Here is a 20618-nt window from a genome sequence, read left to right as displayed (position 1 = left end):
CTCTGTATTTATTATTACATCATTAAGTATGTTTTTTAATGCAAAAAGTGTAAAGTTTAGTACACGTGATGAGAAAATCAGACGAATAATTGTGTTTTTTTGCATGCTCCGTTCATATAGAATATGACAGTGCCGTGCAAGGAACATAATAATAGGAGGAGATAACAGAGTGACAGAGAAATGAGCTCATCAGTGTGCTACTTCTCCTTTCACTGTCTAGTCAAAGGCTGAGGTAGGGACTAGAGCTGTAAGTGTTACGGGACTGTGGCAGAGAAAAATCATGTCTGCATCCTTGTCAGACAAGACTGTGTAATGTGGCTGTGCTATGTAAATCTCTGAACTGGATGGACAGAAAAAGAAATCCTTTGGCAAGTAAAATATCTTCCTTATTTGCATTTTATCTATGCATTTATTAGTTTCCTTGGAGTTCAACTTTAAAGCATTGTTTCTGCATGCATGATATGAGTGCCTGCTGAGCTGGCCAGATTTAAATCCATGTATGGCCAGCTCAAGGCATCAGGGTAATACAACTGCAAGCAAAAGTCATTGTGTGCAAGCCAAGATTACAGAAGTAGCCATTTCATCCAACCAATAAAATCTATGGTTGCAACCATACCATTCCTGGCAGTCTGTGCAATGAGGGGCAGTGGAATACTTTGTCAATCCAGCACTGACCCCAAACAGTGTAGGATGGCTCTTCATTATAGTAGGTCAAAGAAAGTGCTATCATTCTGCCAATACTGTGCTAATATCATTGATAGACTTCTCCACTTCTTATGATCTAGCACAAATAAAGTAATATTCAAGGGTATTTAGAAAGTTCAATACAAATTTGGATATATCCCAAAACATGGATATCATACTTTAAAGTTGGGCATAGATGGTTCAAATCTCAGCCATTTCAGCATTTGAACCATCTATGGAAAGGCTGATTGTACCCATTTTGATTTTTGTATGACTTGGGTACAACCAGCCTGTCAGATTTTTCATGTGATTACCAGCTGCTATATATACGCTAGCAATAATTACTGTGTTCTCTTGGCAAGGATGGCTCTACCCTGCCCTGAGTGCCTCCCCACTAGGAGAACACAATAGCTTCATGGGAGGTATTCCCTCATCAACACTGACTGTGGTGATGGGGAATCAAGTGATTTTCTTTAATGCAACCCATGGCTGCAGAAAAGAAAATCACATCATCTATGGCTGGCATAACAGATTGGAAATGCAGGGATATGGTTTCTTAAAAATAGTATGGGAATTACATCTGCTGCCTCATTTAAAATAAATCTAATCGAGGGGCGCATGCGCGGCCGGCGATCGGATGGAAGTGCACTGAGCACCACTCCGTCCGCCCGCCAGTAAAACACCGGCACTCACCGACCTTGGGGGGAAATAACCACTCCATTACCTCTCCGACCTGTGCCCGCACCTCATCAGCTATGCCCCGGAGGAAAAAAACCCCGGAGCAGCCGGGGAAATTCACCAAATTCTTCCCTGCTCTCCTGCACGAAATCCAAGATGGTGCCCGCAGCAGCACACAGGACACTAGCAGCGGCCACGAGGAGGACTACAGGTCCCAGCAAGGAGATCCCAGGCTGCAGTTCCAGCTATACCCAGGGGACCCTGGTGAGTTGTCACCCCCACTGTCCTCTACAATTAGCAGCCCAGCCAAATCCCGGCCACGACTTGACCAGGACCCTGACCCCTTCTGCCGGACTCTAATTAACCCACCACAACCTCCTCCTACAGCACTGCCAAATATAGATGCCTTCCCTGCAATTGACCAACCATTAACAGAAGTCTCTATGAAAAACATGCTGACTTTGCTAAGACAAACTTTGCATGACGACATTTTTACATCACTGAATCAAATGTCCACCGCAATACAAAGGCAGGAACGTAGAATACGCCATATTGAAAGCAACATGGGAGACATAATAACGGCACATAATGATTTGATTGACGCTCACGCGGAACATACATCTGACATCGAACAAATCAACTTAAAACTGGCCGACTTAGAAGACCGCTCACGTCGCAATAACATTAAATTCAGAGGGATCCCGGAATCAGTTACTAACGAGTTATTGCTGCCTTTCCTGCAAAAATACCTCAAACTCCTCCTCCCGTCTCTCTCTGACATTGAGCTTGCGATCGATCGTGCCCATTGACTACCTAAGCCGCCATTCCTGTCGTCATCCATTCCAAGAGATGTGTTAACCCGCATACACTTTTACCACACCAAGGAAAAAATTATGATAGCAGCCAGGAACCCACCATCTCTCCCGCCGTCACACGCAAATCTCCGTTTATATGCGGACTTATCCAGAGCCACGCTACTAAACAGGAAAAAATTGATCTCCATTACCAAAGCCTTTAGAAACCATGGCATTGCCTATCAATGGGGCTTCCCCACAAAATTACTAGTTCGGCGACAAGGCAGAACTTTCACCGTCAAAACCCTAGAAGCACGCCTAGACTTGCTCAAAGCCTGGAACATCCTCCCTGCAGACGGGCAGGACGCTACACCTGACTCCGCTCATCATATGGAGGCAACATAGCTGACTACGCGGCTCACCTCATGTGTAGGCACACCTATGCACTCCCCCCAGAGGTCTCTTTTCAAGACACAAATATCTGGCTATCGGCCTAGACCCGATGATGTTCACCCTACCCGCTTATGATCGGCTTGACCACTTTGGTGGTCAAAGCCAGTTCAAGCTCCCCAGTTCTGAAGTAGCAATGTTAGCTACTCAGTTTACTTGCGTTTTTTGCAAGTGTGTTTTTACTCTCTTTTTTGTCCCTACCTCCCTTTTACCATGGCACCACCAACTATACTCCTATGCCTTTAAACAAGGAAATCTTGAATCAACAAAGAATACTCCCCCTACATCCGTAACCGAGTCGGACCTATACTACAACCACATTACTATTTTCCTTCTCAAAGAGACTCTTAAATTTCGATTCTCTCAAAGAATAACTCTACCAATACTATACCTCAATAAATCACGTTTTAATGATTAATATTACCTCCCTCAATGTTAGAGGCCTGAATTCCCCTTTCAAGAGGTCGCTGCTCTCCAAAGAAACCCGCAAATCCCAAGCCGATGTACTTCTCATACAAGAGACTCATTTTGCTACAGGGAAAATACCCACCCTATATCTCCACCGTTACTCCCACATATTTATGGCAAACAACTCCTAAAAGAAGAACGGAGTCATTACGGCCGTCCATGATTCTCTCTCCTTCCGCACCACCATGGAAATAGCAGACCCGCAAGGCCGCTACCACATCCTGATATGTCAGATTAATGATATATCCCATACCCTGGTGAACGTATACGGCCCAAACAACAAGCAGCTGCAATTTTACCACAAGCTCTATAAAATCATCTCTCATCACAAACAAGGTAGACTCATCGTCGGAGGAGACTTCCAAGTTACAAGTAACCCGGTTATAGACTCATCCTCCAACAAAACACTCTACCAAACTTGCTCTCGCCCATTTTTTGCATGACCATGATCTCTACGACATTTGGAGGTGCCAGCACGGCACCGAAAGAGACTATACCTACTATTCCTCTCCCCACCTCTCCTACTCAAGAATAGACATGTTCGTTACCGACAAATGGACGCTACAACAAGTGACTTCATCCACCATTGGGACGATAACCTGGTCGGACCACGCACCAATCCACATTTCCTTGGACGACTCTCGGCGATCGACAATCCCTCCCATTTGGAGACTCAACTCTTCACTTCTAAAAACTCCAGAACACCAGAAGCACATCCTAGAAGCCCATAACCTCTTTTTCTCTACTAACGCTACCCCCAATATCTCTGTTACTACACTTTGGCAAACTTACAAAGCTTACATGAGAGGCATCCTCATACAATTAAATTCCCGTATTAAGCGACAGAGATCCCAACAAATTGACCAACTCTTGAAGTCCATCCACCTTAACGAAGAGATTAATAAACAAACGCCAAACGCCTCCACCTCCACAGCCCTAAACCTAGATAGAAACAAATTACGCACCATTCTACTGCATAATTACGACACTAATCTCCAAAAAACGAGAACTAAATTCTATGCACTTGGCAACAAAGCTAACTCACTCCTTGCTAAAACTGTTAAACAAAAGCGGCTTAAAACCAAAATATCCACAATTCAACACCCCACCACGCATTCCCCCCTAACAAACCCCCAGGACATAGCTAACGCTTTTGCGGCTTATTACCAGAACCTTTATAACATCAAGGATGACCCTAATACAACCCAACCTACTGTTGCCTCCATTGAAAACTTTCTACACAATACCAACCTACCTAATCTAACTGCGCCCCAACTCGAATCTATCTCTGTACCGATCTCATTTATAAAAATCGAAAAAACCATAAATACTCTACCCTTAAACAAATCGCCAGGGAATGATGGATTCACCAACGAATACTATAAAACATTTGCGCCCAACCTTAAGTCACACTTATCCACCCTCTATAACCACGTTGCCTCCAATGGGGAATTCCCCCCGGAAATGCTACAGTCAATAATCACCACTATCCCAAAACCGGGCAAAGACCCACAATTGACCCAAAATTACAGACCGATCTCATTACTTAATACGGATATAAAAATATATGTGAAAATAATTGCCCACAGACTACTTCCATACTTACCTACATTGATCCACCCAGATCAAGTAGGATTCATACCTGGTAGACAGGCTCCTGATGCTACTAGACGAATAATATCGCTGCTGCATCACCTTGAATCTGATAACCGTCCATCCCTCCTCCTATCACTAGATGCGGAAAAAGCATTCGATCGCATTCACTGGCAATTCATGACACTCACACTCCAAAAATTCGGCATAACAAACTGGATGCTTTCAGCGATTCTATCTCTCTACTTCAAACCTACTGCCAGAGTACTAACTAATGGCACACTCTCCCAGCCCTTCTCCATAACCAATGGAACCAGACAGGGCTGCCCCCTGTCACCTATTATCTTTGCTTTACTTATCGAACCGTTAGCAGCCAACCTCAGAGACGATCCCCAGTTCACAGGTATTAAATTTCTTCACAACGAATACAAAATTAGTCTCTTTGCGGATGATATTATTTTAATGATAACAAACCCATACAAATCACTCCAAGCGATGCTCGCACATATCCATTGTTATGCAACGGTCTCATACTACAAACTTAACGAACCTAAATCATCGATATTAAACCTTTACACCCCCTCAGCAATGCAAAACCTACTCTCTCAACACTTCCCATTTACGTGGGAAAAGCAAAATATCCCCTACCTAGGGATTAAACTATCTGCCAATGTTAGCCAACTATATACGGCTAATTACAAACCACTACTAGAAACCATCCCACAGGAACTTAAGAGCTTACGTACAACTAACTTGTCGATGCTAGGCAGAATAGCAACGGTTAAAATGTGCATACTTCCTAAAATACTCTATATTTTCCATACACTTCCAATCCCAGTTCCCTACACCTTCTTTTCTAAACTCCAAACGATGTTGAACAAGTTCATATGGAACTCGAAAAGACCTAGATATACCACAAATCTTCTAATACGCCCACCCTCCAGAGGTGAAGCCGTTCTTCCACACCTAAAATCATACTACCAAGCGGTCCTACTGGACCAACTCTTCTACTGGTGGCACCCCACCGCTGAAAAAGTTTGGACTGTCATGGAAACCTCCATGTACCTTCCACATAATATAACTGACTTACTATTTATACCCCAATTGGCTCAAGCTAAGACTCTACATAAGCATCCCTGCATACAAGCCTCTCTAATAGCCTGGCATGATTTTGCCGCTTATAACCGACTACATAAAGCCAACTTACAAGCTCCTACTCCACTCTCATCCCTCCATTTTATCATTCCCCATTTAAACCTGACAAAGTGGGAAAATCTCGGCATACTCCACATTCAAGACATTTTTACCTCTTCTAACCTAGACTCTTTTCATGCCATTCAAAGGAAGTTTCAACTCCCCAATACGGAACAATTCTCCTATATGCGTATAGCCCATTTGCTCCATAAAATGAATATACCACTCAAAATGGGAATCCCTGCAACCGCATACCAATTTTTTCACAGGACCACCTACCCTAAGAAGGGAATCTCAACTTTTTACACACTTATTACCGACACACAATATGCTACACATACTTCATCTCTAACCAATTGGGAAAATAATCTCCTTCAACCGCTAGCTCCGCATATATGGGAAAAGACCTTTACCATCACTTTCAAAGCCTCAAAATGCTCTTCCCATTGGGAAACATACCTGAAAATCCTCCACCAAGGGTATTTAACCCCTGCTAAATTATCCCGATTCTACCCGCAACAATCACGAGAATGCTGGAGACTCTGTGGAGACACAGGCTCACTTCTCCACTTAATCTGGGCATGTAAATCACTCAAATCCTATTGGAACAAAGTTTTCCAAATACTCTCCTCAATTACGGAAACGCCTGTAACCCCAAATCCCGCCCTAGCTCTTCTACACATTGGCATTGAAAAATTCCCCACAAACTCACGTACCATTATTATACATATTTTAGCAGCTGCCAAAATCAATATCACTAGATTATGGCGCTCTACTACTACTCCTTCATTTACCCGCCTCATATCAGATCTTAATCTCTAACGTGAGATGGAAAAATGAATAGCCAGCCACAACTCCTCCTACCACAAATTTGTGATCTATCGGTCCCGATGGTTAAAAAACCCAAATTGCATAATAGATTGATTACAGATACATACCAAAATTAAAATACTCTACTCCATACTATACCGGTGCCCTCCTTCCATTACCCCCCCCCCCCCCCGTTCTCTCCTATCTCTTCTCCTTCCCCAATTACACATATCCAGTTCCTACTAAAGTTCACAAGACATCGAGTATACCTCTCATGTAAATACAATCAAACCCTATAGTTTCCCTAGCCAGTTGGTGGGGATCCTTCATTGTCGTTTCTCCCTATGTTATGCAATGTGTATATCACATGTGAACCTTCAAAATTTTCTTTTCATATCAATGCTATATACCCTTTTTCCCCTTTTTTTTTCTGTATGTTAAAACTCTTCAATAAAAATTATTTGAAACTAAAATAAATCTAATCACTACACAAAAGGACAGTGTCAGAGTTAGTTTATCTTAGAGAAATTGATTATACAGTGGTTTTCGAATGTGTCTGTTTGCTTTGTTTCCCAGCAAAAGTTACTGAGGGCTGACATGTACACATTAGATTGTTGCTTGATACAACCATAAAAAGGACAAAATTAAAAGACTGTCATCTAATTAACCAAAATTTCCTCAAACCAGGGAAGCAATAGTATTAAAGTGTATTTAAAGCCCTGGTGACTATTCTTAATGAGACAAAAAGTGACGGTAAATCCAAAATTGAACAGTTGTCATGAGAACCAAAGGTGATGGTAAATATTTGATTGGGATCATTTGTTCCAGTAACAACTGTTTGAAAGGGGGTCTCCCTCACTTTGGAGAGATTTCTCCTCACTTACAGTTGCTTCTTCATGACAGGAAGTGACAGAAAATCTTCTCAATAGGACACAGATATAAAAAATAAACTAAGATGGGGTTTAACATTTCCTTACTCTACTCAAAATGAAAAAGAAAGAAAATTATTCTCAAATACATTCTGTAATTTTCAATTTATGACTTATCTCCATGGAAGAGAGGGATAGGTTGGGATAGGTTGGACTTGGCTCTCAGAGCTCCCATAGGGCACCATCCCAATAAAACTCAGCCCAGCCAGCTGACCCCTGTTTTGTAACTAGTCACCTTACCTATTTTAATAAGACCAAAGGCCCTGAGGTGACAGTTTCATAGTGCTGAGAAGCTAATAACATTTAGGTTTCCCTTGAATATGTTGCATAAACTCAAAATTCATTAAACCATCTGGCAGCGCCAACCTTCCAAAAATGGAAGACCTCACAAACAACACAGTGATTGTGTTGATCTGAGCTATTCCCATGCAGACTGCACTTTACATATACTGAATTACATCACTTGATCCATAATGCTCACTAGCGGAACTATGCCTATACCCCAAAAGCTGACAAATGGGTATAGTACCCTAGATGCATTGTCACCTGTTGTTGTCCGATGACCATGCATCTGCATAAGACACAGTTTTCGCCCATTTCTGCACATTTATTCCTGAAAATCTGAAAAAGAGGTGAGAAAAGTATTATGTGATTTTCACCACTGTGTAGCCAGAAGCCACAACAAATAAGGGTTAAAGAGCCAATCCTGTCCTTTAGTGCAGAAAGGCTAAGCACTGCTCCCCAACAAGGATTCCTACAAAAATACTTTGGACAAGCTGAGGAGTTCGGTCAGGTAAGACAACCTGATGGAAAATTGCCATGGCACAGTAAGGAGGTTGCTCATCCTCCTTCTATGGCCCTATCCACAAGGTACAGAGAGAGAAAAGTGGTCAGCTGGGTGGGTTTCAACTTGTTCGCTTGTAGTCCTTGGGAGTTCATGGGCTGAATCCAACTCATGTGTATGCATGAGGTGGTCAGGAAAAAAAGATATAGATAAAGTATAAATTTGTTTTAACTTAGTTTTGCACACTCATCACAGTACCTTACTATATTAGACCATACAGGATTCATTTTCTTTCATTCAACCATTCAACCAGCACCGCCATTGGCACTGGTTCAGCAAATATTTTCCAACAGGCTAGTTGCAGAGAAGTTGATCAAGAGATGGACTTCTGTACAACCAGCCTGCCCAGAGATGGATTGAAATTCAGCCGCTGTCTTCTTAATCAGTCGAATTTTGATCCATCTATAGCCTGCTATATTATGGCTATCCATGAATTATTGTTATCTGTCAGTGTATAAGTTTATTGCACTGTTCTTTTATGTAGGGACAAATACCTAATCAATTGCATACCACTCTAAGGTACTTTAGCTGTTATATTATTTGACAGCACTGAACTGCCTTGCAGGACCACAAATATACATGAAATATGTACTTTGCAAGTTCACCCCCATTAAAAATAATGATAAACAAGTCTTACCTTGTCATTATTTGCTATTAGCTTTACTGTTAAAGGTTAATGAAATATGCAAAAGTAATTACCAAATTTAATGGTTTGCTAAATGTGAATGCTGAATCATTTCCATTTTTCTAGAGAACTAATATATTGAAGTTAACATTTCAAATTCTAATCTTCCAAATCATTTTACAGGGTATTTCAAACTCAGTTTTCTAATAGAAACATTTATAGTCCTGGAGTACTTAAGTACCTTGACTCATGCTAAGAGGTTTAGTAGAATGCACGAGAAAGTTCATTATTTTTAATTAGTGTAATTGCTAATGTTGCATTAAGAATTTGGTTAGTGGAAGTAATTACAGTAAGTGTATTAGATGTGAGTATTGGCATTCATCTTGTGACATTATTAAAATTTCAGAGATAAAAATATCCCTGGTGGTTTACAGCCACTACATTGTTTACCAAAGGATGAGGAATTAATCATAGCGTCAATGCCCACCAAGCAGACGAAGAATAATTATATTTTAGCAGGATTCTGTTATCTAGGGAATGGCTTCGAAGGTGTTATTTTATGATGGCTGCCTGTGTGTATTTGTCTGCCATGATTAATAGAAGGGGAAAATCAGTATGATGATAGTGGACACCTCATACTTTACATACAGTATTGTGGAAGGAAAATAGAAAACTGCATACTATTTTGGATATTCAGCCTACCTAAACATTATCCTGGTTTACCTCTAAGAAGGCAATGTAACAGAATCATGGAGCAGTGCATTCTGCCACTGGGATCTCAGTGCTGCATAATTTTGGCATGAGACTGCATGTTTTTGACACAGAAGCTTCTAAAGGAAGACACGGGTGGGTATGCAAAAGTAGAGGTTTGGTTGTTAGGACTTGGTCAAAAATTATATATAAACCATTGTTTGTCCTCGGGTGGTGCAGCTTTTAATTCACTAAGTTAAATACTTAGGATAATATGATGTGTTTTTTTACGTGTGTGTTGTGTTTTATTGTTTTATTTATATATACATACACATACACTGTGTGTGTACATATATATATATATATATATATATATATGTATATTCTGTTGTGCTCTTTGTAGAGTCAAACCTGAATGGATCTGTGATTGTATTATGCCAGTAAATTGTTTGAATCCTTTAATCCTTCAAGGCTAGTATTAGGCCCGCTTTACAGTTAGGTTACATTTTAGGACTGAAGGTAATTATATGTTAAAGCGAGTCTGTATTTTACCATTCAAAGCAACAGGTTAATCTAATGCAAATGCCAGCAACTGCCTTGTGTAAGCTCCAGGTCATGACTTTGATATGTCATAGAGATGTAGCTTTTTCTGCCCTGTTATGATAGCTTTGGGTGTTTGGTGGTCAAATGCTATGCACCAGAGCTATCATAGAAAATAGGAAATGAGTCACATGCTTCTGGCCCCCTCATTGTATCTCTTAGTGCCCATTAATTATTTTACTTCTATGCACGTGCAGTGAGTGGGTAGTTACCGATTATGCGAATGGTTCACTTAAAATGGATACCAATCATGTGATTACCATGATTAACTAGAGATTAGAGTAGGAATACGTGTAACCCGCCTGTCACATTGCATCTCCTTTCAATTACAGCAGCTACTGTGAGAAGAGGAGGAGGTCTGTATGACAGTCACAGTAAAAGTGTGCTAAACTTTAGAAGAAAAAAAAAGCTTAAAATAAATATTAGGTTAGCTAGTTAGTAAGTGAGTTGTTAAGCTGATTAGTTGGTTAATAGGCTAATGTTTTCACTGAGACAAATTTATTAGTTGTATTTTTCTGTTTTAATGATTGGGGAATTACAGCCAGCACAATACTGGAAATTGCTTAATGTGTAGAAATCCCAAATAAAGCACTGGATTACGCATGTATCAAAACCTATGCATATTTGAGGTATTTATCCTGAATACATAGTCAGGATAAATAGGAGAAAACAATTAATTGAAAATATCTGGACAAGAATTAAATATACAAAATATATTACACATTAAACAAATCATAATAAAAATGTTTCCAATTGTTGTCAATTTCTCTGTTTATTATAGAGAGAGAAAGATAGAGAGAGAGAGAGAGAGAGAGAGAGAGTTCCAAGGGCAGCCACGGAACTCTAGGTTTGACATTAATGCCAAGGTGCTCACCCACAAAGAAATCCATATAAATCCAAAACTGGTTTAGAGGCACTTACAGGTCTTGCAGAGGAGGAAGATCAAAAACAGCAGTGTTTTTATTGTCAATGTTTCAATGAAGCTCAGTCCTCCTCCGTCTTGAGAAAGATGGACTAAGCTTCATCAAAAACAACATTAAAAACACCACTGTTTTTGCGATCTTCCTCCTCTGCAAGACCTCTGAGTGCCTCTAAACCAGTTTTGTATTTATATGTGTGTGTATATATATATATATATATATATATATATATATATATATATATATATATATTATACTTACCGGCCTTTTTAATAGGTACACCTGTTCAGTTGCTTGGTAACACAAATTCCTAATCAGCCAATCACAGGGCAGCAACTCAATGCATTTCGGCATCTAGACATGGGGAAGATAATTTGCTGCAGTTCAAACCGAGCATCAGAATAGGGAAGAAAGGGGATTTAAGTGACTTTGAATGAGACATTGTTGTTGGTACCAGACAGGCTTGTCTGAGTATTTCAAAAACTGCTGATCTACTGGGATTTTCACGCACAACCATTTCTAGGGTTTACAGAGACAGGTCAAAAAAATAAAAAATATCCAGTGAGGAACAGTTGTGGGGACGAAAATGCTTTGTTGATGTCAGAGGTCAGAAGAGAATGGGCAGACTGGTTTGAGATTATAGAAAGGCAACAGTAACTCAAGTAATCACTCGTTACAACCAAGGTATGCAGAATACCATCTCTGAATGCACAACATGTTGGGCTACAGCAGCAGAAGACCACAACGAGTGGCAGTCCTGTCAGCTAAAAACAGGAAATGGAGGTTACAATTCACACAGACTCAAAAATTGGACAATAGAAGATTGGAAAAACGTTGGTCTGATGAGTCTTAATTTCAGCTGCAACATTCAGATAGTAGGGTCAGAATTTGGTGTAAACAACATGAAAGCATGGATCCATCCTGCCTTGTATCCCCAGTTGGTGGTGGTGGTGTAATGGTGTGGGGGATATTTTCTTGGCACAATTTGGGCCCCTCAGTACCAATTGAGCATCGTTTAAATGCCACGGCCTACCTGAGTATTGTTTCTGACCATGTTCATCACTTTATGACTACAGTGTACCCATCTTCTGAGCTGTCACAAAGCTCAAATCATCTCAAACTGGTTTCTTGAACATGACAATGAGTTCACTGTACTCCAATGTCGTCCACAGTCACCAAATATCAATCCAATAGAGCACCTTTGGGATGTGGTGGATCGGGAGATTCGCATCATGGATGTGCAGGCGACAAATCTGTAGCAACTGCATAATGCTATCATGTCAACATGGACCAAAATCTCTGAGGAGTGTTTCCAACACCTTGTTGAATCTATGTCATGATGAAATAAGGCAGTTCTGAAGGCAAACCAATCCGGTACTAGCGTATGTAACCCGATGAGTGTGTGTGTATATATATATATATATATATATATGGTATTTTTAAAAAACAAGGACCAATATGTGCTATAAAAATGGTTTGAAAATAAGCTTCATATGCAAAGCAGTTAAAATTTTATTGTTGAGTAAACTGGTACGTACCAAAATTTGGTCATGAAGATTATGATGATCCTTGGGCATGTAAGAGCTAACAGACAAAAAGTGAATGTTTACGAATTTTTATTGAAATCCTTTTCAAATGGTTTGAATCTTTGGAATCACAAGCTGATCTGGTGTTATGGGACTGCCAGCCATGTTGGCACAAGATCCTAAAACTTTTAGAACTGGCTTGTTACTTCAGTGGTGCTTCTCACTGCTGATAGGTACTGGAGTCTTTCACAGATCATTGCTTGCTAGAAATGAGAGAATACGTAAACTGCTATCCACTGCTCACAGTGAACTGGTAAAAGAATCCTATAACATTTTATAAATACTTTATTTATTGAAAGACTCCCTCCTCTTTATTCAATTTATATTAAAAAAAAAAGATGTTTATATGGTCTGTCCTGCACTCTTCTTTATTGAAAATGCTATCAAGATTTTATATTTAATGTAATTTCTTCTTCATTCCATGCCTTCACCCACTAGATTTATGAATCTAACACAGAGGTCGCCAATTGATGATCCATGGACTACTGGTGGTCCTCAAAAAAATGTTGGATGCCCGCAGAAAAATCTGGACATTATTTGTATTTATTATGTTTTATTAATAATAAAACAAAAATAATATTGTAAGAAATTCTTATATTCTGAATGACAATTTTCACTTTTCTATTGCACTAAATTCACAAACTGCAGTAGAAAGGGGGAAACAAGAGAGGCGCAGCGTGACATCAGGGTAGTCATAAGTTGCATGAGGCAATCATTGCCGAGCCTTATGCTTCAGTATTGTCGGTACTGGTCTCGGCTTGAAATAAAAATTACTCTCCAACTTGCCGTAACGTCATTGGAGCCAATAATCCATAAATGTATTTCAAACAAGCAGGAAGAAATATCACACTAAAAATGTGTAATACTTAAATAAGCTTCAATTATTTTGTAATAATTAAACTAACTTTAATAATTTTGTTACAATTAAAAAACATTTAAATATTTTGTTATGATTAAATAAGCATTTATGATTTTGTTATAATTAAATAAGCATTTATAATTTTGTTATATTAAATAGGTGCATTTCATATTAATAAAATGGAAGTTCTCTCATCATTATTTTACAAATGTATTCATCTTTTTAAAAAATTCATATTAGTGGTCCGCGGGATTTAAAATTATGAATTTAGTGGTCCATGAGGTCCGAAAGATTAGCGACTGCTGATCTAACAGACATTCATTATGGTTCTGCAGTGTGCAATTCTGATGAAGCTGCCATGCTCTGTTGGTGCCTTAAGACTTGTCATTTTACTGCAGGGCAGATTGGCTGAAGTTTCTGGATATCTACTATCTGTGAATCAACCAGATCAGATTTTTTTTAATTTCATAGATACTTGTGAATCACCAAACATAACCAATTACTCAAGCTATGGCAGTAGTAGAATTCAGTAATATGTGTGAAACATAACAGCACTATTACATGTTTTGAGCTCTGTTCAACATGGTCATCATATGGGTTTCCAAATCAGATTGTAATGTGTATCTAAGCCCCAAAACAAAATGTAAAATATTGCAGCTTACAAGTCCTTAAATGTGGTGGCTGCATTCTTGGCAGGTTCAGCAGGAAACCACTGAAATTTGAACCTTGTATGGGCAAGCTGAATGTGCCCAAGTTTATTAATCTACACACTTTACATGTGAATATTGCTAGTGGCTAGCCGCTAACAATAATCACTGTGTTTTCCCGATTGGGATGGCTTCCACGGTCCACCACTGGTAGAACAGAATGGCTTTGCTGGACAGATTTCCAACAGTGTCTGTGCAGGACCGTGGTTGCAGGAAATAAATTTACTCCTTCTCTGGCCAGCCTAAGTTTCCTTTTTTTTTTCAGACTAAGAACATGTTTGGCAATATAGAAAATACTTGTTGATCCTACCAGATACACAGTGTCCTTTGAGATAAAAAAGACAATATGAACAATGTTATCTCTCTTTTGTAAATTACTAGTCCCTTCAATCCACCATGTAACTGAGATGAAAAAAGCAGACACTTTGAAGTGCAGTCTGTTTGACAACTATGGCTCTTTCCAAAGATATAATGGAAAATAGATATAGACAGGAGGGACAGGCAGTGTGTTGTTGGCAGTATTACCAGGTGAAAAAATACCTGAAAAAAAAGAAAGAAAACCAATGCGACCACCACATCTAAGAGCTAGTAAGCTGCAATATATATATTTTTTTTTTTTGGAGGGGGGTGTTATATACCCTTTAAGAGTCATTCTGAACCAAACATCATTTGTGTTTTGCATTGGATGGGAACATCAGTGCAATCTGTTTAAATAAAAAAATCAGGATTATATGGACTGTATAACGTAGGACTGCAGGAGGCAATGAAGCACATGGTATTATGTTTAGTTGGATAAGAGACTGCTGTATTAACAGGATTTTTTTTAGAGCCTACTGCAATCTGTTCTTTAGAAATATGTTCTCTGATGCTGTTGCTTTTGTACTTCTACTAGTAGCAATTAAATTAAACATGAAATGTAGAAATACAATAGCGATGGAAATCCTTCTGAACTGTTTAGATCTGTACCTTCTTGAAAGACAGAGAGGGTGAGGAAACATACCAGATACATCATATGTTTTCCTAATAAATAGTGAATTAATGTGCTATGCAGCTAACAGAACATTAGCAGAATTTTTATTGCACAGTTTCACTTTTACTATGACCAGGAGAGATGTATGAGCTGGTTTGCTAGTGACTAACAATTATCATTATTTTTCTGTTTTATGTCTGACTGCTTCTGTGCTCAGTGATTCCATAAAGTTGAGTGTTATTGCCTATTTTCTACAGTAACGTCTTTCTCTTTTAGAATGCTCCAAACAGATGTGCAGTCCCTGAAGACTCCTCTCTCCAAACCACACATCATCAGTGCCATGAAACCATCCGCGACCCACAGCTGACTTCATGCACTTGTCCTTTGTACGCTTGCAAATGGGAAGGTCATTTGGAGGTTGTTATTGCTCATTTAACACACGCACATACAATTAACATACTGCATGGAACAGAAATTGTCTTTCTGGCTACTGACATGCACCTTCCAGCTCCGGTAGACTGGATCATTGCACATTCATGTTTGGGGCACCACTTTTTACTTGTACTCAGAAAGCAAGAAAAATATCAAGGACACCCACAGTTCTTTGCCACAATGATGTTGATCGGTACACCAGCACAGGCTGAGAATTTCAACTATAAACTGGAGCTAAACAGGAACCGTAGAAAACTGACATGGGAATCCAGCCCTCGGTCAGTCTTAGACTGTGTTGACTCTGTAATTACTGATGGGGATTGCCTTATGCTCAATGCCTCAATGGCTCAGCTCTTTGCTGATAATGGAAGTCTGGCTATCGGAATAGCAATATCTGCAAGTAAACTTTGTGCTGCTCAACCTGAAATGTAATATTTAAGACACTGATCTATAGATCATTCAAACTTTTGGGCTTTTTAACCTCCCTGGCCTTTCTAGAGCTTGTACATATGAGAAAACACATTCAGGCAGAAATGTACAATGGACATTTATTTTAAATGTGTTTAGGTCTAGTTTCTGTGACAACTTTTGACTTGACTCATTAAGAACTAATGGCATAAATAAAATGTCAGTAGGATACAATGTGCAGAGATCTGTATGTTTACATGTATAGGTATATGTTCATATAAATGTTTATCTTTATCTATTTCTACCAATAGGTAGTGTTAACATTACCATTACCAGGTTATAAAGATCCTAAAAAAATCCTAAAATATCAAAGAGCTAAAAAAAAAAACCGCTAGATATAAAATATACTTATGTTTAAAAATGCTGGGGTCATTTAAGAAATCTCAAAATAGAGCTGTTGCAGATAGCATGATTAAATATCTACTTTGTATTTTCCCTAAATATAGAAAAATAATGTATAGTAAATAAACATAAATGATTGCTATGCACAACAGTGATATAGAATGCAGTGAAGAGACTCTTTCACTATCTACAGTATGTGTATGTAAAGCCAAATTTTTTTTGTTGTTTTGGATAGACTGGGAATGGTTAAGACCCATTTTTTTGGCTCTGTCCTGTCAGGCAGGGAGATTTCCTTTCATTTCCTGTTCCAGAGACAAAACAAGAAGTAAGAGGAGATCTATCCAAATCAGGGAAGCATCCCATTTTAGACTGCTTCTGGATCAACTGAACAGATTTGGATTTAAGTCAATTTCTGTAATGGACATAATGCTCACCAGGGCCAATAAATGAGAATGAATCTCCTCAGTGGGCAGACATAGGTTTTGACCCTCGCACATTCTACCCAAATGTAAGAAAAATGTTTTGGATTTGCATATACTTTAATGGTGTGCATGCTGTGTTGAGGTATTTAACCATTGGAGGGACTGATTGCCTCCCTGAAACAGAACCTCAGCCCCATTTACCTTTATTTGTTATTACCTGCAGTCAATGTGTGAATGGAATGATCATGCTCATTCAGGCAGTATTTTAGTTAAAAATAACCTAGAAAATTAAACCGATAAATTGATTTGATTATACATCCAGGTAAAATTAGAATGGTTTAGGGTAGACTGGAACAGTACATAAATCACTTTTAGTTTTTAAAAATTCATACTGCCATTGCTAAGCAGTGGAAAATCAGCAGCCTATATGCTTTCTATTAAATTAACAACGCAATAGCAAAAAGGTGCATATACTTGATAGCGCCACTTTCTGTCTGAGTACCAGAAAAATGCTATTCAAAATGGATGTACCTGGTGTGATTTTGTATTGCATATAATACATTGGGTCACTTATTAGCTATTAAAAAGAAAGATATGAAGCATATATAGTATTTTTAAAAATTAATTAGCTCTCAAAACATTTGCAGCATATTTGTTCATACTCAAATCTAGAATATAAAAGTGAAAAGGTTCAGATCAATGCCTAGCCTATCACGTTTATAGCTTCCCCAGTTAAGGCAACTTTGATGCTCATCGCTATCATTTTCCATCCCATTTAAATCAGCTGCTAAATCCCTGGCATTACTTCCAGACCCTCCAATTATGATCCACTCCATTAGGTAGAAAACACTCTGCTCAGCATTATCTTCTCTGTCTTTCTCATTAGGTTAACTCAACCATTTTCAGCTAGGGTTTTGTGAAAACCCTAGGTTTCCTCCAGAAGTTGCTAGAGGTTCCATGAACAATGAGTGTAGAGTATTGATTTTCTGCCTGATGGTACCTGCAAAGTTAAGGGTTAAGGGTCCAATGTTTCTTTTTGTGGGTATCCTTCCTATAACCACTTATTTAACAGAGCTCTTTCTTCTTCCACTGAACGCCAAAATATAGGGACACCTTTGTACTGGCCATCAAGATATGGGGGCTAATAAGGATCTACCTTAGGTGTCAAATGTACACCACATTCTTTGGCTTTTAGTTTAATATTATGTGTACAACTTACTAAATAGAGTGACTGCAAGCTGAAAATATTATTATTTTTTGCAGGGGTTCACTGAGACTTGAAAATAAATGTAAGGGTAAAAATAATTTCAAAGGTACCTCCAGTGCAAAAAGGTTGAGAAAGGTTGGATTAACCTGAACTACTACCTCACCAATATCAACCTCCTGGACTCCTTACAGTCTGGCTTTTAGCTAGAATACTTCATAGAAACAGCCCTTTGAAAAGTCACTAACCACTTTGAAACTGCTAAAACCAGTGACCACTACTCCATAATTATACACGTAAACCTGCTGCATTTCATAGAGATGATCACTCACTTTTTAGCACATATATATCCTTCTTTGCAGCCAGTCTTTTGTCTAAGGACAATAAGGCTTTTTTAGAAGGTGACCGGGGCACAGAAGAGAAAAGGCTTCAGGGAACTGGGTGCACAACAAAGTAGAAGCCTGCTAGATTGAGGACTAAGTTCAGTATTGCAGCTTATTTCTATAACCTTGGATTTAACAAGCATTCAATCCTTGCAGTGCGATGGAAGGGGCCACACTGCAAGGATACTTTTTTTTAAAAATCTGGAGTTCAGCTTTAAATGACTGAAACTTCACAACAGACACGCAAGTTTAAAAAATTACAGCAGCATACATTTTCCAGTTTGGTAAATGACTCTAAATGTCCCCGCTGAAAATAGGAAAAAACAGCCACACTCCAATTAGCTCTTCTTGCTGTATTTTTAATAATCAGTACGTTGACTGCATACAGTAATGTCTCCAATCCAAAAACAGCCTTCCTTCACAAGTCTCACCACTCCTGGCTTGCTCACAAGGAAAGGGGAACTTCCCCTAGTCTTGTGAGCAAGCCAGGAGTGGTGAAACACATCAAAGAAAGTTGATTTTGGGTTGCAGACATCACTGTATGCAATCAATGCACTCATTCTTAAAAATACTGCAAGAAGAGCTAATTGGAGTGCGGCTGAATTTTCATGTTTTCAAGGAAAACTGAAGGTGGACTGTGATGGTCGGCACACAGGGACATTTGCAGGACAGTCTGGAGTGGAGCTATGGATCTACGTGTGTTTCTGTTTTAAATGTCCCCAGATATTCTCAACATGAGTTTTTTAAGCAGTATGTATAGTTTGCGAATCTAAGAAAAAAAAGCATACTTTTGACAAAATGTACAAAAATAAATATTTGTATTTAAATGCAATGGCCTAAGTAGTTTTATTGCTATTTTTCTTCTTTTTTATCTATCTATCTATCTATCTATCTATCTATCGATCTATCTACATAGTACATACAGTGGGGCAAAAAAGTATTTAGTCAGCCACCAATTGTGCAACCTCAACTATGAGAGACAAAATGAGAAAACAAATCCAGACAATCACATTGGCTGATTTGGAAAGAATTTGTTTGCAAATTATGGTGGAAAATAAGTATTTGGTTAATATCAAAAGTTAATCTCAATACTTTGTTATATATCCTTTGTTGGCAATGACAGAGGTCAAACATTTCCTGTAAGTCTTCACAAGGTTGGCACACACTGTTGCTGGTATGTTGGCCCATGCTTCCATGCAGATCTCCTCTAGAGCAGTGATGTTTTGGGGCTGTCGCTGGGAAACATGGACTTTCAACTCCCTCCAAAGGTTTTCTATGGGGTTGAGATCTGGAGACTGGCTAGGCCACTCCAGGACCTTGAAATGCTTCTTATGAAGCCACTCCTTCGTTGCCCAGGTGGTATGTTTGGGATCATTGTCATGTTGGAAGACCCAGCCACGTTTCATCTTCAATGCCCTTGCTGATGGAACGAGGTTTGCACTCAAAATCTCACGATACATGGCCCCATTATTTCTGTCCTGAACATGGATCAGTCGTCCTGGTCCCTTTGCGGAGAAACAGCCCCAAAGCATGATGTTGCCACCCCCATGCTTCACAGTAGGTATGGCGTTCTTTGGATGCAACTGAGCATTCTCTCTCCTCCAAACACGACGAGTTGTGTTTCTACCAAACAGTTCTATATTGGTTTCATCTGACCATATGACATTCTCCCAGTCCTCTTCTGGATCATCTAAATGCTCTCTAGCAAACTTCAGACGGGCCCGGACATGTACTGGCTTAAGCAGGGGGACACGTCTGGCACTGCAGGATCTGAGTCCCTGGCGGCGTAGTGTGTTACTGATGGTAGCCTTTGTTACGTTGGTCCCAGCTCTCTGCAGGTCATTCACTAAGTACCCCCGTGTGGTCCTGGGATTTTTGCTCACCGTTTTTGTGATCATTTTGACCCCACGGTGAGATCTTGCGTGGAGCCCCAGATCGAGGGAGATTATCAGTAGTCTTGTATGTC

General features: G+C 39.3%; 1 protein-coding gene across 1 annotated transcript in view; it reads left to right on the top strand.

The window, feature by feature from the left end:
* SIAH3 (siah E3 ubiquitin protein ligase family member 3) overlaps positions 1 to 19484 on the top strand; it is a 103345-nt gene extending 83861 nt beyond the window's left edge. Inside the window, exon 2 of the mRNA XM_089678814.1 lies at positions 15678 to 19484. Within this exon, the coding sequence (XP_089534940.1) occupies positions 15678 to 16265 (588 nt within the window). The 3' untranslated portion in view covers positions 16266 to 19484. The remainder of the gene's footprint in view (positions 1 to 15677) is intronic.
* The last annotated feature ends 1134 nt before the right edge of the window (positions 19485 to 20618 follow it).

This window comes from Staurois parvus, unplaced genomic scaffold (genome assembly GCF_062004578.1).
Source record: "Staurois parvus isolate SC_StPar_1 unplaced genomic scaffold, SC_StPar_1.0 ptg000017l, whole genome shotgun sequence".
NCBI lineage: Eukaryota > Metazoa > Chordata > Amphibia > Anura > Ranidae > Staurois > Staurois parvus.
Note: the sequence above shows the minus strand (reverse complement) of the source record. Positions and strands in the feature narration are given on the sequence as shown.